This window comes from Megalops cyprinoides, chromosome 20 (genome assembly GCF_013368585.1).
Source record: "Megalops cyprinoides isolate fMegCyp1 chromosome 20, fMegCyp1.pri, whole genome shotgun sequence".
NCBI lineage: Eukaryota > Metazoa > Chordata > Actinopteri > Elopiformes > Megalopidae > Megalops > Megalops cyprinoides.
The window spans coordinates 15,428,513-15,453,344 of record NC_050602.1 but is presented as its reverse complement, the minus strand read 5'-3'; the positions used below and the strand labels follow the sequence as shown (position 1 = coordinate 15,453,344).

The 24,832-nt window shown below is 40.7% G+C and overlaps 1 protein-coding gene across 5 annotated transcripts in view; it reads left to right on the top strand.

The window, feature by feature from the left end:
• The window catches only part of LOC118795753 (neuroligin-1-like), a 159,814-nt gene extending 137,995 nt beyond the window's left edge, over positions 1-21,819 (top strand). For all 5 annotated transcript variants that reach the window (XM_036554463.1, XM_036554466.1, XM_036554464.1 and 2 more), the window contains 3 exons: positions 16,972-17,184; positions 19,770-20,559; positions 20,985-21,819. In XM_036554463.1, the coding sequence (XP_036410356.1) occupies positions 16,972-17,184; positions 19,770-20,559; positions 20,985-21,819 (1,838 nt within the window). The remainder of the gene's footprint in view (positions 1-16,971; positions 17,185-19,769; positions 20,560-20,984) is intronic.
• The last annotated feature ends 3,013 nt before the right edge of the window (positions 21,820-24,832 follow it).

Sequence of the window (24,832 nt, the reverse complement as noted above, 5' to 3'; positions counted from 1 at the left end):
AGGTGGAGGGATTGTATTCCCTGACAATTTGTTTAATGTTCACCTGGACAGCTGGTGAGGCATGTCTTCATTTGAAATTTAAAAAAAAAAAAAGAACACATCAGACAACTCAACTCAAGCTACAAAGCATGGCTATTTGCCAGATGCGGGGCTGTGCTTGTTATTGCAATTTTGATGCTGGCACTCCTGATGGAGAAATAAAGAAAAAAATTGCAACACTTCCCTGATAACAGACTTTTGCTCATCTGCCACCAATAAGCCACAAATCAGTCAAGGGTGCAGTTTGACAGTGTTGGCACTGGATTTTGCTATCTAGCTAAGTGTGCTATCTAGCCAAACATGAATGGGATACATATTTAATTCCATGTGGCACCCTTTTCTCACCTGAACACCTGAAAGACTACCACCTATAGTAATTTCTTGTGTCTGGAAAACTTTCTTTTCCAGAGTTTAAGGCATGATATATATCTCTACTGCCGAGCTTGTACCTTGTCTGGCCAACTTTTGAAACTTGGTCTTGCAGCGCTTCTAATATTGGTGACTCCTTATGTGGGTTTTTGCTTGTGTTGTCTTCTGTCTCACTTCTAAATCGCTGTGGATTAAAGCGTAAATATAAATGTGAATGGGTTTTCTCGCTCAGTGCTGTGTCTCTCTCATCTCTCCTGGCCCCTGTCTACGGCAGGAGCTCCTCACCATGAGGAGGCCAGTGTTGCTGTGTGGGGAACAAGAGCTAGATGATGGAACAGAGCTGGACAGGGTCACATTTTAATCAGGTTGACCAAAACCTCGGCTGACGTCCGGCCTCCCCAAAACAGCTGCTCACTGCCGCGTCCGCTTCCACGTAACTCGCCTCTCGGAGAGGCCCCCGTTCACACTCGGCCGAGCATGAGTCTCAGCTCAGGATTAATAGCGTCTGTCTTGTCCGTATTCCGCTACAGTGTCTCTGGCCACAGGGCCTCACTGGAATAGTCACAGGGGTCAGAGGTCATATGACTGTGCACTGACTCCGCCCCAACCGTTTATCTTTCTGCAGCAGAACACCTGGCAGCACACAGCAGCAGGCGCAGATCAGCAGTTAAAGGACCACTGTGGTTTGTGAATGTGGATTGCGTTGTGAACAGAAAAAGAGGAACAGTTTAGTTGGTATCCTGTGTATTAGAACTGAGCTGCTCACCTTGAAATGAGAGTCTTGTATCGTTACAAAGGAGCTTTTCCCAGGCATCCAAAAATGGCAGTTACTGTTTGACTTTTAAATAGTTCAGCATCTAATTCTTGGATAATACACAACCATCAGAACAGTACAGTGGTGAAGTTCTGAATTGGACCTTGAGATGGTCTGAAATTATCCAGTGGTGATAAAATATAAAATGGGAGTCAAGTGAGTCAATAAATAATTAAAAGTAAGGTTTTCTTCTATAAGCAAGCTAATGATTTAGCATGCAGACACTTTCAGGGCTCTTGAAAGGCCTGTGACTTACAATGGCAGGAATGCCACTGAAATCCTGCACCACTGTGTTTGCCTGCCCCCCAGAGAACAGCAAAGCAGAGCACCTCTTTGACTGAACAAACTAATGAAATGCTAATTCATTGAAAATACTTAAAGGTATGAATCAGCAGTTTATCTGTGCTCTTCAGAGACAGGGCAAGATGAGATGAAAAACAGCAAGAACCAACATCAGAATCATCAGGCTTATTAGATTCAGTCTCCTGTGTGTATCACATTTCTCTGTCGTCCTCCTTTGAATTACACGTTTGAAATTATTCGCAGTGTTACATTTAATCTTACGTGATTTGTTCCATTAAAAAACAGACTACGGCACGCATAGAACGTGGCTGTTTAATCTGTTAGAATTTGGAAGTGCTAATAGACCCGTTCTGCTCAGCATCAGGTGCGTTGTCTCCCCTCTCTTCTCGTCGCTGAACTTTCATTCAACTCTGCAAATGTTACAGTGAAATCACAATCGAGTCAATCAGCACTAATGGCAGCGTACAACTTACTCAGCATGTTGTCTGGCAAGCTGCGTTGTTTAATCCTTCAGTAAATTAAATAACTGCCATTGGAGTAAACAACAATAAACTGAAGTTTTTGAAGGTGCTGTGAGGATGGGAAAGTTACTGGAGAAGCTGACAAGCCAGACAGGACTTTGAGGATGGATGAAAGGGACAAACCCCAGAAGTATTTGCTTTGAAACAGGCTACACACACCCAAACACATACACACAGACATGTGAGCGCACACACACACATCCACATGCATTTACATGCATGTGCGCACACACACACATACAAACACACAAAGGCGTGCGCAAATAGCAGATGTTTTGTGAATACAGGTAAGAAAGTATGGAGCTGAAAAAGAACCAGCCCTTCAACTAATTGGAGGTTTTTGGATTCAGTTTGGGGGATAACCACAGTCATCAACTCCCATTTCCATGGAGAGGGGGGTAAGGAGGGGGCGTATGGTAGGAGGAGAGTGGGGACCTAATTAAAGACAGCTTGTTTGTTTGCCAGTTAGCGGCAACGTTAAGCACAATTGTACACCAGCAGGGTTTTCAGTAATTGGTTGTTCTTTTCAGAGGTCCTGCTGGTTTTGAACATGTTAAATGACCCACATTAGTGGAAGAAACTGGAGTATAGATTTGTAGCCCACCAACAACACTGGAATGCTCAAAGAGCACTAATCAGATATGGATTTCTGGAAATACTGTCTCTTCCAAGTAAAGATAGAATTTGAGACCAGTGGTTTTATTGTGGGAAAAATGTAAGCACCTTTGGAAAAAAGTAATTGATACCATTAAAATAACTGTGAATAGTATGCTGAATAAAATCCAAAATCACAACTGGTGACACTATGTGAAGTCAGCTGTTTAATTGTATAATTAGATTATAATCAGCCTTCTACTCAATGCATGACCACCATTCTGTGCATCTTCAGTTTACCTTGTTATGCAATCGCACATCTGAAACCCAGCCTGTCGAGTATGGGCGTGTCCTTTGATTGGCAGCACCAAGCGAGATGCGTTGTCACGGTGAAAAGAGTGGGGAATTGCGGGGACGTCGTCTTGATGACAGATGCCTGTGAGACGCGCTTTTGTGGAGACGGGGGCAGCGGTATGCCGACTGCTGGAGCTGTCAGTCCTGCAGGTGCACTAGCCCTGTGCACAGCAGCCCCCCAACCCCCCCCCCAATCCACCAGATGTCTCTCATGTGATTAGAGTTCTAATATGTCAGGCCTATCAGAACAGCAGATGGGGGAGAAGGCGGTTTTGAAAGATTTAATTGCATTACGGGATCTGAAACCGGCATCTGATGGGAGAGGGAGATTGTGCACAATGTCAGGCGTACAGTATGATAGAACTTAGCTGGCAGAAACGCTTTCAAGCCATTATCTTCTGCACATTCTGATACCGCTTCTGAAAACTATCAGGAAAATCTGATACCCTAGTGCTGTGCAGAAGTTTAGATGCTGGAATGTTAGTATATTAGTTAGTATCAGATGTTAGAGTGCTGGAACATTCGTTTTCCATCAGTCCTTTCAACACCTCCATTTTGGTCAGAATTGTTGATAATCAGAAACCGTTACCTGGGGGGACTTAGCTTATAATTATATGTTGTTCATGTGTGAAAAGCATGAAAGAATTGGCCCATGGAGCGTTCAAACTTAAGCTCTCTGGGTACAAACCCATTTCTCTACCCACAACATTGCTTAACTTTTTATATGCGCATGTTCACATTCAGGTAATTGTGGATGGTAAGCAACACAGCACTGTTGGTTTCTAGCACCGCACAACAAAATGTTTCCTTTGAAGTTGAATCTGCTTAGCTGTAGCTGAATCCCTAGACGGTCTCACAGATTCATGACTGTTCATGACTGTTTTTGTATCTTTCAATCACATCAGCAGACACAAAGGATTATGGGGGGACTGAACAGTGGGGAGGACCAAGTGGATGTGAATGTGACTTTATTCTGCTGTCTGTAAAAAGGAAATGATAAACCTTGCTTCGCAGGTTCTTTTATGTTACCGTAGAATTATCCTGGGCCTCCAAAGCCCTTTTTGCTGAAAATTTAATGCTGGGATTCTGGTTCCAGGAGAACCTCACTCTGCCCTCCCCATTGAAAGCTGACAATATTGCCTTCACCGCTGAACATTTTGTAGAGACTCTGGCCTTTAACACAGTAGACGACATCGACTTGCGAAATGTCAGATTGGAAATACTGTACATTTCCCCAGTGAAGGTGCGCGGCGATCTGCTGGCAAATTTTTCTGAGGCGTCTATCTCTGATAGGCGCACATGCTGGGAAGGTCTCTCCATCTGTGCTCAGCACTCATGTATTTAACTTTGCCGTGTCATGCCTGGAACAGTTGGCAGGGCTCGTCTCTGCAGAGCCGGCATCTGTCAGCCTCTCAAATTCACGGCCCCTTAAGCCCACAGCGGGCCTAGCAACCGCATCAAGGCTGCAAAGGATAGCTTATTGAGCTATGTCTGCTGTTAATGGAACAATTTGACAAGCCATAACTTTTTTTGCCCTCCATTTTCTTTAATTGGGTGCATGTTACAGGGCGCCACCTTGTCTTTGGATGTCGCTAATGTCACTTTGGATTTCACTGAAGGAGGCTGACCTCCACGTCTTGCTGTTATCTGCAGCTGTCCTGTTAAAACTGTTTTCATGCATGTGCTTAGCTCTTCTTCATCTCCAGAAAACCTCTGAGATATTAGTTTTACACCTGAACAGGTAACCTGAATTGAGGAATTGAAATTAATTGGCACAACTGATGCCTAAAATGCACTGTGTTAGTCTCAGATTAACATCATGGGTTCAATACAGTATATAATAATATAGTAAATAGTATGGATACACAATAATGGTTTCATAAGATTCTTCAGTTTGGCTATTATATCAGTTTTAGTGCCAGAAGTGCCAGTCACTAAGTCAGACTATGATTCTCAAAGTTATATTTTTTGGAATCTCTTCATTAAAGGCATAATGAGACTAATGTACTGTACCAAAATTCACACATGGTTGAGACGGATTCATACCTCTGCAGATGTCATAAAACAGTTTCAGCATGCAACATTGCCTTTATTTTCCCATTTTCCTTTGTTTTCAGCCATCAATGAAATTACCTCCATTCCTAAGAGTATTAAAGACACAGCACGGAATTCTGCTACAGCACAGAGCCAGAATAGATTTGTTTGAAGCCCCCCAAGAGCCAGCAGATTAATTCTTCAGGTTATTAGACAGGTGTGCATGCGCTTTCTCTGCAGCTACTGAAAGAGAAGATGCGCTTTTATTTTTTAAGGATCTAGCAGTTAACCAAACAGAGGGATGCTCTGGATGTCCCCCCCTCTTAATCATCAGTCCTTTTGGTTGAGGGAAGGAGGGAGGAGATCTCCTCCCAAATGCACTGAACGAGAATACAGAGTGTCTTTTTTATCCCCTCTTTCCGTCAATGTGCCAGTCGACGTGTTAGTTTTTAACAAATGTGGGAAGTGCAAGAAGTCTTCGCAGGAAATGAGATTTAAATGCAAGTCACATTGCCTTTGTTATTGTAATTAATGTCTGGGATCCACATCCCGGAGTGTAGGTCTTCGGTGATGAAACCTGGATGCAAGTCTGAACACAGGGCTGCTAAATGTGTTTTAGATTCTGACACATATTTACTGCAGTATAGTTCCATTGTAAGGCATATTCAGCAAGCTGTATTCTCAGTATGTCAGATTTGTGCAAATCTGCAATTTCTGTGCTTGCTGGGCATGCAGTGTAGAAAGTGTGTCTTTCAATGACTAAACAATTTTGATTCTATTGTCAAATACATTTTGGCAGCTGACCGGGGAAAAGTTAGAGAAGGTGGTTTTTGAGGGTGTAATATGAAAAGCAAATGAATAGTGAGCTGTCATGAGCACAAAGAGCCTGGCAGACCTGACTTTACCTTAATTGTTCTTTCCTCTTTAAAAAAATTGCTATCAACAAAATCAGTTTTGCACTCTGTATTTTCACTTATACTTGCTTATAATTACAGTATATACATATACATATTTATACATATATCTTCCCATTAGGCAAAAAGGTTGTGGGGCACAGGTTATGATGAGGTAATTTAATGGTGATTTAATGTCTAGTGAACAATAAGCAAAATGGCAACAAAGATGCTCTGCTTAACAAGAACATAAGTCTTAAGACTAGACAAAGTCAGTACGCTGTTGCTTGCCATCTACTTTGTTCACAGATGGAAAATGCTCTTGTACCTGTAAGAAATCTGCCATATTATCAATGGGAAAATTACAAGATCTCACGTGAACTGTCACTATATTGAAAGAATATGCCAAAGGTAACTGCATAATGCTGGTTACAGTGTCAACAATGAGGAGGTGAAACTACTGTGAAAGTCACTGGCAAACATCACTAGGTGCAACAAGAGCTATACATCTACTGTGTGTGCTTTAAACAGATGCAGACTGCAGATGCAGATGCTTGTGGGATTCTGTCCCATTTCTCTTATAGGGCTCGGACAAGCATATGCCAGTTAGATGGTCTCTGAACCCTAGATACACACTGACACACAGCTCACCTGACAAATGTTAAGTGGGCCTCAAGAGTGGAGAATTGGGCATTCTCAAAGGAGCGTTAAGTTGTCAGTTGATCTGAACTCAAGGTTTAATTGCAGGTCACTGCAGCTGGGCTTGAAAGTATCACATTATTGCATTTGCATTTGCATTTTTTGCTTTTGCATTTTTCTTAATGTTTCTGAATGTTACCAAAAGTAAAGGAAAAAATTACTGCAGTGAACTAATAATAACCACTGAATTTCATTTGTGTAAGTCATAGGGAAAGAGAATCGGATAATTTTTTTAAATTATGTAGGTTATATGATTAGAACTGGAGGACAGAACTGGGGAGATCCATAATTCATAGGCATAAATTAATGATCATCAGTTTATCCTAGAACGGTACTTATCACCAATCACTGAACTGTGTAATGCATTTGAATTCATATTGTACTGTGGAGTACATTTGTTACCCTCATGGAAGTATTAACTGGTGGCCATACAGTGTGGTAGGTTCTACTTAATTGCACTTTAGCAGATAATTAGCAATTAATCATGTTATACTAACTTCACTATAAACTTGTGCAATAAATTAAAATAACTATGATTTGAAAACTCTGAAACAGTGGAATAGTTGAAGTAAGACCATGGGAACATTTTTGAAGTTTCTTTGATAACTTTGAACTTTAAATTGTTTCTACTTCTTATGGTTTTAAAAGAGACTTTAATCAAAGAAAAAGGTTTTAGCCTAGTTTACCTACAAACCACAAAGAAATGATGCCTCTTAAAATGTAATATAGAATAATTTACAGACCTGTGGTAATTTTGATGGATGTAAGTGCATGTTTAAGCGTTTTCGTGCATTAATTGCTTGAATTGTTTTAGTTAAACACATTGTAATTAGATTGAATAGAAGTCTACATATGTGTGGAGATAACTACAATGCAAAAACGAGCAATATTATGCCCTAAAAACAGCAGTGTTCCTCATTTACACAATTATTAGCTGACCAGGAGTCAGCTCCCACAAGGTTAAAGCATTAATAAAGGATTTCACTAAAGTAGTGGCAACCTATGAACAGTGCCTATTCTTGTTGGTTTTTTTTTGTTTGTTTTTTTTTTTTTTTAAGAGAAGCTCTTGATTCAGTGTTTTGAATGTAGTTCGCCCCAAGCATCCTTCAAAAGCAGTGCCTTTACAGCTGCCTTGTTACACAAAAGAGACACAGGGAGACAAATAATGAGTTTAAGGTTGTGTTTGCCTCCACTGTTGCTGTGCAGCTTGAAGGATCCGCAATGCCAAGAATACTATCTTAACATCGCACGTTGAACTGTATGCAGAGAAATAGGGGAAGAGCAAGCAACCAAAACATTATATTAGTCCATATGACCGCACAGGTTCCAGATCATTTTCACAGTGTATCTGCAAGTGTATGGCCTATATTGATAGGGAAATATATCATTCTGAGCCACCAAACTTTAATACCAACAATCCATGTTATTGGTTTGCTGAGCAATATACTCAAAACCTAAAAGCTGAAGCCACTGTCATAATCTTCCTCTCGGGCATAAGTGTGCTAAATTAAACATTAATACTGGATACATGCTTGCAAAGTCAGTTGTGGCGTTCATACGGATATATTCCTTATGCCTTACATAAATCAAAGCAAGCTCTCTTTTCAGAAGATGACAAGATTAATTGAATCACTTTGACAGTTTGGTCTAAAAGGGCAAGTCAAGTTTAGCTGAGGGAACTATTTTAAGATACACCCAGGAAAGGATAAAAAAGAGTGTTTACTGGACTGTTGAGCAGTTTTGTGTGTGTGTGTGGGTGGGTGTTTGTGCGGTAGTCTTTCACAGACTTAAAAGGTGGTCTGTGGGGAAAGTAAGCAAGCGAAAACTGACACAGTCCTCTTAGAAGTGGAAAACCTCTGTCAGTCTTTTCATTGGGCATAATTTGGTAGAGAAATGTTGAAGTCTTTCAGAGATAAAGGGAACCATTTCATCTTGTTGTCTTTGCTTTGGAGTAGAGTCACTGAAATAAATTTTTAAATCAGCGTATTCCCTAGTGGAGGTCACTTCTAGCGACAAGGATTTTTGTTTTAGATTTACTTTGTGTTTGAGGATTGTGCTCTGCAGCAGGTATATGAGTATATTATCTTTCATATAAATATGTAGATCTATATGTAACTTTGAAGCGTACCATTGGGACATTTCTCATTACTTTGAGTTATCTTCACTATGAACTGAATTGAAATAGAATCTGTGATTGTATTTTTGAGCCAAGTATCAAATAAAATTTGATTAATTGATAGATTTATTTTTATTATGACCTGCTAAAATACACGTGTTATCTGACACTACTGAGAATTTTACCAGAATGGGTCACTCTTTGTAAGGCCGATTTTTCATGACTGACTGGTGAGAAGTAATTCGCATCAGTTAACAAGTTCAAAGAGTTATTAAGCATGCAGAACCGGTGCTCCAGAATCAGTGCTTGGCTATCAACATGTTGAATCCATTCAGACTGAACAATATCCTCTTCTGCAATCTTTCAGACTTGTAACTGCCTCATTTTTCTTTATTCGGTGAACATATTGCCTAAAACCTCCGTGATTAATATTTTCAATTTCGCATAGCAGAAGGGAATGTGGTACAACTGGATTTGTTATGTAAGCTGCTCCCCTTTCATATTATGCCGCGTAAGGTGTTTGTTACTTGCCCTGCCTGTACTTTCCTGGTCTGACCTTTCCTTTTTACTGCTTGGGAATTAAAATATAGATGAACACATTTTCAGATGTACTGCCTCTCTCTCGCTGGAGAGTTCAGGAAACGTGTTCAGCGACAACATTTCCTGAGCTGTCAGGGGTTCATTGGAAAGATGTTGCTGAGCGATCCTCTGTGGTTTTTAATGCTATTTTGTGCCCCCTGTCAAGGGCAGAGGGGAGCTCCTCCATGCTCAGGGATCTCACAGATCATTAATAATGTATAATCTTTAATATGTTGCCACAAGCTACTTCTTAGTTCTTACTACTCCTGTGTTAGGCCACTCTCTTCAGCGATCTGTCTTCATCTAAAGCAGCTGTGTCCAGTCCTGTTGCTGCAAATTGCCATGCTTTATGCTTTATGACATGCTTGTCAACCAGCAACTGATTGACACCTAGACCAACAGGTGATTCAAAGTCCCATTACATCAATGGCTCTAATGAAGATATTAATACCTGAGTTAGTGTAAGACTAGACACCATGTTAAGTTAGTTCTCTGTAAATGAATGGTCATCTAAACTGAGGGTACCCTTTTACCCTTCAACACTAAAGTCCAAACAGTTGCAATTATACTCTAGATAAAGCCAAAACTACTGACCAAATGGGCTGAATGGCTTCCAGCTCTATTGTGCTGGAAGTCGCTCTGGATAAGAGCATTTGCTAAATGAATGTAATGTAATGTAATTTTTATTCATCATTCTTATATATTCCACTGCCATAGGGAACTGTACTGTACCTCAAACCAGAATTACATAATGATTTAAATAGCTAGGTTTTTGTTTTCCTTCAAAAATGAAAACTTTGTTTTTGAGAGCAACAGTGTAGTTAGGAATTATATGCTCCAGCAATGATTATGTTTTCATTAAAATCCAATTTTAACCCACTTATTGTGCCAAGAAATAATGCCCTTGTTGATTGCTGCAAAAATATAATCACACCTGTTGCAGAAGCAAAGCAGTCATTAAGTTTTCACTCTCCGTTTTCACTTTAGTGTGAATGGCTATAAACAGCTGAACAGATGCACAGGTGCACCTTCCTGCTAGCCAGAGACATATTTGCGGAAGTTAAGAACATTACTAAGTAAGTCAAAGGGAACATGAAGTCTAAGACACATCTAAGGGACGAGGGCAAGAGAATACATGGCCCATGCAATTATTTTAGTGGATTACAGGAAGTAATACAATTAGTTCATCCTTTAGTAATCTGCACAATGCAATATTTTGAAGTTGTGTCTCATATACACATTTCTGAGCAAATCATAGAGAACTGACTTGCTGTTGATTGTTGTTTTTTTTTTAAATAATATAAATATAGAATATAGAATACTGTGCCTTAACCTTAAATATGCTTTGAGTTAAAACTGTAAATTAATCAGTACATTTCAGTCCAGTCTCTTAGGGATTAATATATGCACTGAGTGTCCCTGAGCGTTAGGTAGTTTGTGTGTGTGTGTCTGTGTCTGTGTGTCTGTGTGTGTCTATGTGTCTCTGTCAGTGTGAGAGATTGACTATAACTGTTGGTCAGAGTTACTCTTTCCCTCTCACTAGAACTCACATTTTGCATTCTCATAGGTGTATCTGTGTGGTCTCAGTATACATCATGGGATTATAGTTTATGATTTATTCAGTGGCTAGTTTGCCTAAAGTAAAACGGATGGAATCTGACAGGATACATTGACTATGCATGCAAAGCATTCTGGGAAAGCTCAGAGTTTGTGTAACTCATCAGTAAGGTACAGAAAAAGACAGACAGACAGGAGGGGGAAAGAATAAATGATCATTTATCTTTGACATGATTCTTCAAGAAGTTCTTCAAACTCTTAACACACTGGTGTCCCTAACAGGGCTATTTATGTTCCAGCTAAATTCCACCCACCAATGCCACAGACTGGACAGAAACATTCAATGTATTGATTCTGGTTCTTTGTCCACTGTAATGTTCACTGAGGGAATGGGTATTAGATGGAATTTGTAATTGTTGGATAACTGCTTAATCTGGGGAAAAATGAACCAGGAGTCCAGGAGTACATTTTGCAGAACAGAAGACTTAAATATACACACAGTTTCGTGTCACAATGGCAGATTGCATTTTTGGAACGGATAATCTTTTTTTAGAAAAGAGATGGGGTCTCTATTGAGATTTTTCTAACAGATTTGTAACAAATCTGTATTTATGTCTTTGTTATTTGTGTTTTTGTTGATTATTGTCCTGCAACATTGTTATATTATTAACCTTCAGTATTTTGTACTGTGGCTCTTGCTTCTTAATCCAAATAAAAACATACCTCACTGAGTAACATTTATTACAGTCCATTATGGCAGTGTAGACTAAATCAGAATTAGATGGATGTATTTTTGTGAAAAATTGTTCATTCATTATGTATGGGAAATGCATCATTTTGTAGATAGGTGCTGAGAGAAATTTTCACACATAATGTTTATCAAATTTGTCAGAAGGTGAAGTTAAATTTCTCTTTTGACTTGCACTTCCACACTAGCGCACGTGACGAAAATCAAAATCGCAGTCCGTGTATACATTCTCTCGAGAGCTGCTCGAAGGGGATCTCTGGGTTCCTTTTTTTCTTATTTGTGAAGCCAGTAGACTGTTATACCGTTCTCTCTATCAATCAGTCTTGCCCTAGAGGGCTTACTTTGTCCAAGGCAGCCCTGCTGCGCCACAGTATACTGAGTTCAGCTGATCCTGTGTATGTGTACTTGGTCTTAGCAATGAACACATTGTTACTGTTCAGCATCACTAAACAAAGCTGCTGAGAGCATTCCCCCTAAACTTCAATGGATCTGACACCACTTCCCAGTTTTTTTTTCTCCCCAAATTGGCTGGTTTTGAACTCATGCTCAATGGTAAAAAAAAGTAGAGTTCCTCCTGGGACTCAAACTTAAAGGGTCTGTAGTGTAATATTTCCCCTCAATTTGGACTCCAGATACAGCCTATTATTCCAAAGCCTAAAAGCCTTTGCACACCAAGTCAGTAATGTAAGATAATCACAGTGCATGTAACTCTAATAAAATATGGCAAAATATGCATGATTATCTGCAGTTCTTTTTGTGATCATACCCAGGAAACTCCTCTTAGATATGGTAGATGTGTGTATTATCTATAATAAATAGACTTGAATGGACAAAAGCCTGATAGATGATTTGGTTTAAGAACAGTGCAGTAACGCGAGTGGCCATGTGGGGTACTCATGCTTCAGAAGCCTTGATAGAGGCCATAGGGTTGCAGCTCTGTTTCCAGGGAATTAATAACCAACCTTATCCAGTGGTGACAACTAATTAGCAGGCTTTGTTCTCATCACTGTTGTCATTGATTGCTCTCACCAACATAATATCATGAACAACAAGCTCTTTAATTCTGCTACAGAAAAGTATGGCGTGCACATGCATTGTTATGGCACACCTCCATTTCAACAAAGGATCATGCATTATTCCTACACAGTTTATGCTTTTGGGTTTCTTTTGTAAATGTATATGAATGTAATGTAATGTTTTTGAGGTGGAAAGTGACATATTTCTTCTGTATGACTGTAAATGCATGTCTTTGGCTGTTCCTAAAAACAGATGGGTCTCTGAAAGGCCTGTGTGTTTGGGCCATGTTTCTGTTTGTACAGCAGGAATGGCTAGCCATTTTAAAGGATCATTTTAAGAAGCTACATTGCCTCCCTCCTTGGAGGACAATAGCTGTCTGACAACTGTCACAAGATGAGAAAATCCCCTTTCACTTCCTCTTCTTCTCTGCCTTTCCAACAAGTATGAGGTGACTTGACAGTGCTTGCTTTCTGCTGGTAAAAGAATTGCCGCTGCTAAGACATCTCTGAGTTCAGACAGATTCCAATAAAGTATGGTTTATTGAAGAGAGTAAATGACAATCACAGTGTACAAGTGCACAAGTATTGTAAGTACAGGCCTGTGCAAATACAAATAAATACACAAAGTGCGTGTCTTTACACCTCACAGGACCCACCATGATGGTGCACCCACAGTTCAAAAATAGAGGTTGATAAACTTGATCACTCTCCTCACACAAGACAGACTTTGCAAAAAAGTGGTGACTGTTATGCTAATGAATGCACCAAATGGTTGCCTGTGGACAGAAAGTCTTGCAGTTCTGCAGTAAATGAGCTGTCCTGAGACACCAGGTTCCATTGTCTGTAAACAAGTTTAACTCATTATCATGCAGCCTGTATTCATTATACTGGAGTACACAGAATAACATACATACACGGCAGTTTATCTGTAGCTGTCGTTCTTTTAAAATTGTGAATGCAAAGCCGCTGCACGAGGTTTTAATAGACTGAATTAAATTCCTCTGTTGGGACTGTTAGTTTGTGCATCTAAGACTTTATAAGGCATTCATCTGAAGATTGTTCTGATATGTTCTTAAACTTCAAAAACATGGTATTGTTAGAGCATTTTGTTTGTGCATCATGTACTGGTCTGATCATGCATCTGAACATGTCAGTTCCTTCTTATGATTTGTTTTTGGTAAGGACATTTTTAAAGAATGTAACAATGTCTAAATCAATTGCACTTCACCCTTCAAATATTAAGTGGCCCTTCGGGGGGAAAAGTACTTTTATGGATAAAAATCTGTTATATTTAACAACTTCTCAAAAAAAAAATTAAACATTAACAGGGGCAGCAGCTGAGGTGGTTGGCAACATATTTGAACAGAGCACCTCTTTTTTCAGCCAGGAAGCAGCGAAGGGGAGAGGAGAGGCAGCAGGTGCAGGTTTGGATGTTGCATGACCATGGAATATCTATCAGAGTGGAAAAAGAGTTTATTTTGGCCAAGCTATTGTAGCTGAACATTCCAGCTCCCATTCTGTGTCCTTTGCAGACTATGGATGACAGTTTCAGCCGTTTTACAGTCATATGGGCAAATACACTCCTGATAATGACCCTTATCCTAACAGATGATGCTGAATCTCTTATTACCTGAAATCGATATGGATTTGATAAGCACAACATTCCATTCCAACATTCCATCATTCATATGACTGCATAAATATGATATGCTGTCATGTACAGTCATTGTCACGAAGGATGAATGGGAAATGGTACATGAAAGAAATTAAAAATGTTAACCAATATGTAAGCTAAATCACTTTGTCCTGGTCAACGTCCATGAAACATTTTTTCATGTAAATGGGCCGGGGAAATACAGTTAAAATATAATAGTAAAATGTTCAAGGTAAACAACAGGAGAACAAGCTATCGCCTGCAGTTTCTAGTGATGCCCAGACCTTATTAGCTGTTTTTTTTTTTTTCATCTGCATTTGTTACTCCTGCTTCAGATAGGTCTTTATAAATAAAGGAAAGATTTAATCTAATGACATTGCAGCTCTTAAGTGCACCTCACTTTTCTTGTAAGAATATATAATTATTGTTGTTAGTACTACCAGTGTTATGGTTTTGGGCAACAGACTGGTAATGTTACCTAAACGTCCCTCTGCCCTAGTCACATAGGATAGTATAAAGATGCGACTTGTGCTGATGTATGACCACCAATACCTTGCAAAAGGGATCTCCTAAATTAATTTCTAACACAAGTCCCATTTCTGCCTGCCTGGTGCTGCTGAATTCCGGGGGCCAGTGTGACAGCTTTCTATCTCTCATGTTGACATCAGAATAGGATGGAGAGCAAAATGAAACATCTCAATGAAGCAGCTGATGTCACTGCATATGCCTCTGCCAGCATGCACATTAGCAGTTGGCTTCCTAGCCAGTTGAATTGCTGGATCCTTTTTTCTAAAAAAAAAAAAACACACACTTTACAGTACATGCACGATTTGATTTTCACTCAGCGTGTGCTTAAACCCTTTTATCTCCTCTGTGTTTGATTGTTCATTTTTATTTAGAATATCAGAATTCGATAGAAAAAATCATTCTGTGAGCAACGTACTTTGTCCTTAACCACATAAGGCTTTTAAACAGTTAATTTTTACTCTAAATTAAACAACTGCCAAACTTGTAGCTTTATGTACAAAAAATTATTAATGCCACCAAAAAAGACAGTGGTGCTGACATACAAAGCCATAAAGATACACTGTGAAACACAGCGTGACTACTTTTGGTTGTCAGCCTGACCAGTAAAATGAGGGTAAAGGAGGAGCCTCTAAATGTACACCAATGAGATAAAATGCTTGAAAAATGAAGCATTCTGAATGATAAAAAAAAAAAAATGGACAACATATTCTGTGTGCAGTCTGCATGCCTAGTTTGCCAGTGATGTGTCTTGTCGGCCAGATGAATGTGAGATACACACTGTACATCTAAGGAAAATATAACAGCAATTATGGTTTCATGTCAATGCCTTCTTCAGAAATGACATTTTCTGACAGGTAATTATTTTTTCACTGCAACAGAATTAGCTTTTTGTCATGTTTTCAAAATGATAGTATTCTTATGAAAAAAGAAAGAGAGAAACACATCAGTTTTGAAAAATCTTGTATGGGTGTCACATGTTGGGTTTTTTGCTACTACGTAAGGCATGGAACACAATTTAATATCAGAATCAGAATCAGACTTCATTAGACAATCAGACAATATACCCCAGTGGCGTCTACATTATAGCACTGCACCAGGAGGTCTTTGTGTTTTCCCTGGTATTATTGTTGCTCCTAGCCTCTGTACCTGGCTCTGTCACTGTGATCTAGACAATGCTAATTGGAGCATATATATCTTACAAAGCAAGTAAGACAGTAAGATGGCTCCCCAGGTCATTTGTATGATTACATGTGTGTGGGTGGTTTCTTTATGGCCAAGAGTGTTGTACATTTACATCAGGAGCCCTTCTTCATTGAATACAGTCATCTTGTTAATTTTCTTATTATTCTTCTTTGTCATCATCAGCACCTGTGTTATCATTCATACTCTTTGATCAAAGGTCTCCTTCTTTTGTTCTTCACCCTCTTCACTATGTGGAATCTTCACAGAGCTATTCAGTTTGAGGGGTTCATGGTTACAGAAACCATAAGAAAAATGTGCTCCTGTAAATACAAAGTGTCTTTCCACCGTTAACTGCTTCACGTTGATTACTCTTTTTTATTTTCAAAAACATAATCTAGCAGTGCTGTCTTTTCATTTTTCAACCATTGTATGAATTTGAGTAAAATAAACACATAAAACAAAACAGTAGGTCATTCATTTATAACCACCTGTTATTGCCTCCATAACAAAGTTTATATGCTAAAAATCTGAATATGCCTGCTGTAACACCCTTATTTCCATAATAATAATGTGCAAGGCATAAACAACATTGATTTCATGCGTTGGTGACTCATACTTTATGGCATAAACTGTATAAGCACACTAGCATGTTCAAGTGTGGAGTTCTGGCAAGCCCGTGCAGCAGTAGGTTTTTTAACATCCATTTCCAGAGCTTTTCAGGGTCAGAAGGTGGTTTAGATAACCGAAACCTGGAAAATTCTGAATGCTTTGAATGAAACAACCATTTTAAAACACAAATTTTGCAAACGTGCTTGACACTGTTGCAGCATCTGTTTGCGTGTTTAGTTATAGGACTGAATGGTATGAAACCCAGGTAGCACCACAGTTAAGCTTATAACTCTATTTTGATATTGTTCATTGAAAAGGAACAAGGGAATTGACTAAGTCTGTGCCTTTGTTTTGCCTTGCAGGTTTTTTAAGCACCGGTGACCAAGCAGCAAAAGGAAACTATGGACTACTGGATCTGATCCAAGCCCTGCGCTGGACTAGTGAAAACATTGCTTTCTTTGGGGGTGACCCATTACGCATTACTGTTTTTGGATCAGGGGCTGGTGCCTCCTGTGTCAATCTCTTGACCCTGTCCCATTATTCTGAAGGTAACCGTTGGAGCAATTCGACCAAAGGTACAATGCAGGTCACACCTTTTGGCAGTTTTGGTGTCTGCATGCCAACACCGTCAGCATTTATTTTGAAACCAGTTGTTTTTTCTAAAGCAGTCGGGTGGGGAATTGTTTTTCTTTAAGGGCTGTGTATGGGGGTTTGTATGTGGTCTTCCCTTTGATGTTTGCATGGTCACAGTCAAGTGGTTGTTTTCTCACATGGTGTGTTTTGCCATAGATTTCTGAACATCGCAATCATCAAACTTTTTTTGTTATTTTGCTTTGTCCTCCCCCTTGTCAAACTGTCAACAGCACAATCATCTAAAAGGATGAGAAAGCAATACGTGTATTCTCCTCTGAAAAGTGTATTGCAGGGTGGCAGGAAGTCATATCTGTTTCTCGTATGCCCTGTGATAATGGGTGGCAGTAAATGGTTGCGAAACCAAATCTGCTGCGACCAAATCTATTACATATTACACTTGAATCCTGGGTATAACAGCGCTGTTGTGCCCTTGGCCATCATAATTGTTTGTCTAAAAATTCTCAGCTGTAAAAGTAAGTCATGCAACTCACCCTAGGTCACCTGCTGATCAGTAGTATTGTCTCTCGGTGCCTCGTTCGTAACTGTGTAGTCTAAGTCAAGGAGCTGTATGGGAGCTACTTGCAAAAATCAAGGATTACAAGAGAACTTGTAGGACCAGATTTCATGCATTAACCAAAATTGTCAAACTTTAAAAATCACAGTCATGTTTCTTTCATTCACTACATCTGTGATGATCTATTCCTTATCACATCTTTCAGATGACTAGCTCTTAACATAAGGTGTGCCGTATGCAAATTTGGGAAGCCAAAAAGTGTTGTAATCAAGGTGGACTACCCATAGTACAGTGTATGCTCTGTGATTACTGTTAAGCACTGTATCGATCATACACATGCTGAATAATAAACCATAATAGCAACCATATGACCGACAAAGAGCAACAGAACCTTTCATCACATTATTGAGTGGATTGATCAAAATGTTGTGCCCTGCATTTTTGCAACTGAATTGTCACAAAGAGCTGTATGCATAGTTTCTAACCATGATAGTTTAATGACACTTCTTTAACAATACAGACCTCATTAAGTGTATAAATTGCTGATTTACCAGTGCCAAAAATGGAAATCTATGCAAAAACACTATTTTCTAATATTAATTTCTATTTGATTGAAACCATGTCCAAGACTAAATGGCACACAGGGAGAGAGCCCAATTTCAGTGGCATGATGAATCACAGGGCCATTACATCAAACCTGGTAATGGCAAACAAACATGGATCTTAAACACTCCATACTCCACCATTCTATAATGAGTGCTTCAGTCTTCCAGGCATCAGACGTGCCCCTGTTATTTAGTGCTCTCATTGCTGCTTATGCATGGTTGAAAGGTACAGTAGAAGAGCAGCAAAGTAGAGGTACATTTTAATTTTAAATCAGTCCATTGACCTTTTCCTCAGAAATCCCATCTAGCAGAAACAAATTAAGAAAATGAATTGTTTGAGGTCCAACAATTAATACCATCTTATGAATCTTATGCAACTCGTGTTAGAAATGTTGGGCCCACCTGTCATCATGGCCCCCACAGACAAGCTGTCTACATTACTTATCTCCATCTTCATCCCAGCATTTCCTTCTTCCAGTTCTTTCTCTTTGGTGGTCAGTGGCCAACACTGTGTGCTTTGTTGGTGTCTTTTCTGCTCACATCATAACCAAGGTTTTGTGTCCTGATTGCGGTGGCACTTAAGCTTTCGAGTTGGTTCTCATGACTGACTTGAGCTGAAATTTGATCTCTACTTGCTTGTCTTTCCCTGCATACATCATGATGTTGAATATTGCAAAACAGTCTTGAAGTACGTTTGTATGGAGCTATTCTGTCAGAAGGGGTTGAAAATGACAGGGTGTATGAATCTGTCAAAAGCCTCTCAGAGCTATATCTATATTCTGTAGTGTGCTCACACACACATAATTTTCAGCAGTGCAAATGTTACAGTTAGTACATGTTAGAAATGTGGTCCTTTTTAAAATTAAATTCATTTTCATGTGATTTGAAATGTCAAATCCTGGTTACTAAATTTGATTAGATTATGTTCCAATAAACCTGTAAGTAATAATGCACATCCTTGACCTATTAAGTGTTCAAATGCTTCTGCCATTACAATACAATTTTTGGATTTTTGAACACACAGACACACACAGGCATGCACACATGCAGACAGCTACGTTCAGGTTGATTATTTAAGTGGGTCAAGTACCTCACATAAATGTACTGTTAAATGTTGTAGTTTTTATTACAATCATATCCTATTGTTACATTTTCCCAGAATAACTTTATTTTGGTAAGAGGCCATAAAATTGTTCCAAAAGTGTCTTAACTGTCACATTTAGATCTGTCTGTGTCAATGTGTGTCCATTGCATGTTTACAAAATAGGCAGGGGTATGACTCTGATGAAGTCACTCCCAACATAACCAACAGTGGTGAATAATGGATACAAACAAATCCATTATTTGTTTATAACAGTTTGTGAAGTGAATGCAGAGTGTCAAAGGTGTCATGATCTCTTTCTGGCAGGATTGTTTCAGAGAGCTATAGCACAGAGCGGCACGGCACTCTCAAGCTGGGCGGTCAGCTTTCAACCAGCCAAATACGCCCGGATCCTGGCCAAGAAGGTGGGCTGCGACCTCGAAAGCTCGGCCGACCTGGTGGAGTGTCTGCAAAAGAGGCACTACAAGGAGCTGGTCGACCAGGACGTCCAGCCGGCCCGGTACCACATCGCCTTTGGCCCCGTCATCGACGGCGACGTCATCCCAGACGACCCTCAGATCCTCATGGAGCAGGGGGAGTTCCTCAACTATGACATCATGCTGGGCGTCAACCAGGGCGAGGGGCTGAAGTTCGTCGAGCTCATCGTGGACAACGAGAATGGCGTCCAGGCCAACGACTTTGACTACGCCGTCTCCAGCTTCGTGGACGACTTGTATGGGTACCCGGAGGGCAAGGACATCCTGAGGGAGACCATCAAGTTTATGTACACGGACTGGGCCGACCGCCACAACCCGGAGACGCGGAGGAAGACGCTGCTGGCCCTCTTCACCGACCACCAGTGGGTCGCCCCTGCCGTGGCCACCGCCGACCTGCACTCCAGCTTTGGGTCACCCACCTACTTCTACGCCTTCTACCACCACTGCCAGACGGAGCAGGTGCCGCCCTGGGCAGACGCGGCCCACGGTGACGAGATCCCCTATGTCTTCGGCTTGCCCATGGTTGGCCCAACGGAGCTTTTCCCGTGCAACTTCTCCAAGAACGATGTCATGCTCAGCGCCGTGGTGATGACATATTGGACAAACTTCGCCAAAACTGGGTAAGCTCAGAGACCTGCAGTGAATTTCATACAGCATTATGTCTCTTTTTCTCATTTTCTGAGGTTGATTTACGTTTTGTTGTTAAGCCTTTTTTGGAATTGTTGCCAGCTCCTGTTCCATTTTGTTCATATATAATTCGTCTGTCTTTCACTTTTGCTGTTTAATTGCTACAAGCACACTGTTACTGAAACCATATCTTATAAGATATTCCACCTCCATCCCCAGTCACATGTAATAGAGATTCTAGGAGATGGGTGCAGAAAATTGGTTCTGTGTTAGCTCTGATTTTTTCACGAAACTGTGAAAAGCCTAATTTCACCTGTGCTACAGTAAAATGGAAATCTAGCCCAAAGGTGCTTTTGATGTGCAAATGCAAAATATCCTTCTCTATGTGGTTGATGTTGAATTCATTCTCCCCCTGCAGTGATCCCAATCAGCCAGTTCCCCAGGATACTAAATTCATCCATACTAAGCCGAACCGTTTCGAGGAGGTCGCCTGGACGCGCTACAACCAGAAGGACCAGCTCTACCTGCACATCGGGCTGAAGCCCCGTGTGAAGGAGCATTACCGGGCCAACAAGGTTAACCTGTGGCTGGAGCTGGTTCCTCACCTGCACAGCCTCAACGATGTCACCCAGATCGCCTCCTCCACCACCAAGGTTCCCTTGCTGGACATCACCCCCGGAACGCCAAAGAGATCCCCTCCCGTCACCACCAGGTGGCCCAACCCTACGCCCTTCCCCACCGAGAACCAAGACGGCCACAACCAGCTGGAGCGCCCCCTCCTGGTGGACCAGAGGGACTACTCGACGGAGCTCAGCGTCACCATCGCGGTGGGCGCCTCCCTCCTCTTCCTCAACATCCTGGCCTTCGCCGCCCTCTACTACAAGAAGGACAAGAGGAGACAGAACACGCACCAGCGGGGCAGCCCCCAGCGCACCACTGCCAACGACCTGGCCCACACCCAGGAGGAGGAGATCATGTCCCTGCAGATGAAGCACACAGACGCCAACCACCAGTGCGATGGCATCCATCCGCACGAGGTGGTGCTCAGAACTGCCTGTCCACCGGACTACACCCTGGCCATGAGGAGGTCCCCGGACGACCTCCCGCTCATGACTCCCAACACCATCACCATGATTCCCAACAGCATCCAGCCCCTGCATCCTTTCGGCACCTACCCGAGTGGGCAGAACCACACCCTGCCTCACTCCCACTCCCATGCCCACCCCCATTCACATTCAACAACCAGAGTATAGCTGCTGAACGGCTGTCAAGGAGAGCATGGGAATCTTGTATTGTCGAGAGGAACAGGGAGATATTACTTTTGTACAAACAAAAAAAGGAATTATACCAAAACAGAAAAAAATACCTGTCATGTCTTTTGTATGCTAAGATAACACAAAAGGTCGTCGAATTTCCGGTGACGGATATCGCTTGAGGAATTTCAGAACGGCTGCTTGATGCAGCTGTTCCGACCGAGGAGTGAAAGAAGAAAGGACATTTCATAAATTAAGCCTTGATAGGCGTCGAATTGTACACATTTATTTTTTTGTTTCACTTTCTGGAGCTAAAAGAAGATGCCTCTCATAAGATTTAGAAACATTTTCTGCAGATGGAGAGGGATGGGGGGGAAAAAAAAACAAGCATAAAAAATACATTCTGGAAACAGTTCAAAATATGCACAAATGAAACATGTCTCCGAATTTTTTTCATTGGTTTACTTTTGGGGAACATTTTTATTGCGTATTTACATATCAAGATACGTAAACAAAGCACCAATGCTGTTTAAGCCCTAGTAGGGTGCCAATACTGCAATCTGCCAGCAGAACAAATGGGAATAATGACACTCTGGCAGATAAAGCTTCATCACGTAAGTGCTGTCTATTCTGAGAGCTGGCGGATGGGGAAACCGGATATTTTTAGCACGACGCGCATGACAATTTATCTGCTTGGTGGCTGTTCTGCTGATTAAGTTGTAATTAAAATAATTTTCATCCCCATTGGATTTGTTTGATGAACTACTTCTCTGATTGGCTGAGAGCCCGCAGAGATATAGGTGAAGGTGATACAGGGAGGACTTCAGAGACAAAAGGGGAGGGGCGGGGAATAACAGTAATTACAGTACAGACTCAATAGTTTGAGTGAACGTGTGGACGAGGCCTAGTTTTGTACGACGCGTGTTGGTCCAACGTTTTGATAGCAGAGAAAACACTCAATTTTCCAAACAGCACAGAGGTCTGTTTTATTCTTTATTTTCTTATTCATCTAATTACCCAAAGGCTTTTGATGACCTCTCGCATTCCCTGCAGTTTTTTTTTTTTTTCCTTTTCTTACGTTCTTTCTTACTCACATTTTTTCAGCATAAAGAGAGTGTGCGAGGGCTGTGTGAATGCAGGGAATTACCCAGTCGGCCACTTAAGGGTGTTATTTGCTGCAGGGATTTGAACACTATTAAAAGATTAATGCTTACATTTCTAATTGTGCTGAGAAGTCTGCTGACAGGGTGAATTAGGCGGTTGTCGCATCCTGTTGTGCTGCAAATATAAACAGAGTGTCAGGAGGCAATGTGACCAACTTCCCCTTGGTTTTAGTGCCATGGAAATGACCTGCCTCCCAGCACATACAGTATGTCTCACACTAAGGTTCATCAGTAGCCACTGCATCCCTGAAATGCTTTTGTATGTTTCAGTTTTTATAAGTTTAGCGGTCAGGTCTGCCTTCAAGAGTTGTTGGTTGTAAAATCACTGCCAGACATCGCGTTGTCCAAGCCTGTGTAAATCTTCATTGAGTCAGCTTGCGGTGTTGGTCTGATGAATAGCAATATGTCCCTTATAGCCGCAAATTGAAAGAAGTGGTGTGATAAGAGAGGAAGAGTGGGAACAAATGGTACTATTGCAAGTATGTATAAACAGAGGGGATTTCACAGACTTGCCAGTATGCTGTCCCAGTTGCCAACTTAAGCCTCACAGTTGTCTGGATACATTGTTGTAGAACTGACAGAAACAGAATCCAAAACGAATACGCATCTCTCCTCCGCGCTAGCAGTTTATTTGTAATGTCTACCACACCTAAGAAGAAATACAGCTTCTCCCTTTTTCTATTGCTTTGTCTTCTATTTCTTCTTCAGAAAATGTCCTTGATATCATCTAGGATGTAATTACTAGTGTGTGATAGGAAGATGAGGAAGATTGAAGCACACTCCATGTTTGTAGAGCTGTGATTTGGAACGTGACTGATAGATTATTCGCAAAGCAATTATTAATCTACGTGCTGCTACATTTTACTACATGGTTGGAAGTGACCATTGATAGTCATATCTACAAAAAAATACTAACCAGAAGATATAAGCTTCAAGCTACAGTGTGCACTGTTCTTATCTGATCCAATGCATCACTGCACTATCCATTAAGGATAGTGCCACCAGAGACTGGTTTAATACTGAATAGACTGTGAAGTATTGGCAAGAGACAATAATTCCTCAGAGGCACAAATCAACCAATGAAAATACACTAATTAAAAAAAGATTACACTAAAGACTAATACCGCTCATAATAAGAGCAGTAGGTGGACAGTGTAAAAGAAGACTAACCTGAGATATAACTCCCATGTGGAAAAGGCCCTCCATTAGCCCCGGTGCATAACTGCAAACACACTTGAGATCATCCACCCTGTACCCATCAAAGCCCTTCCGTAGCTCACTGTTCTTTAATTAAGAAGGGAGGGAAATGCTAACATGTCTTTCAGGCACCCTTCCCTTAGAATCAAATTAAAATCTGAAAAGGTGTTCATAGTGGACGCAACAACAATTTCAGATAATGTGGCTAGGGCAAAGCAGATTACAGCGTGTGTCTTACCATATGAATGATTGTAATGCAAAGAGTGTCATTTTAACCAGTTCACATTATTGCAAAGAATATATTTTTCATTGAAGAAACAAGTTAAATCGGTTGTTTAGATCAACACGGACAGATTTACGTGTGCAAAACATGCACTTGGTTCCCACTTTAAGATGACACTAAAGCAAGATACAGTGTGGTTACGCTGTAAATGCCATTAGTTCTGCAGTATGTCACATCTTTGTAAGTGCATGGCAATTTATCTGGAACAAGAGATTGCTGGGTATGTATGGATCTTACCTTTTCATATTATCTTTGACCTTGAATACAACCCTACTACAGAACATTTACTGCTTGAACAAGTCAAATTTGATGTACCTTGATTAAGGGATGTGCAAATCGGGTTTATTTGTTGACTGTTTTTGAAGGCCAG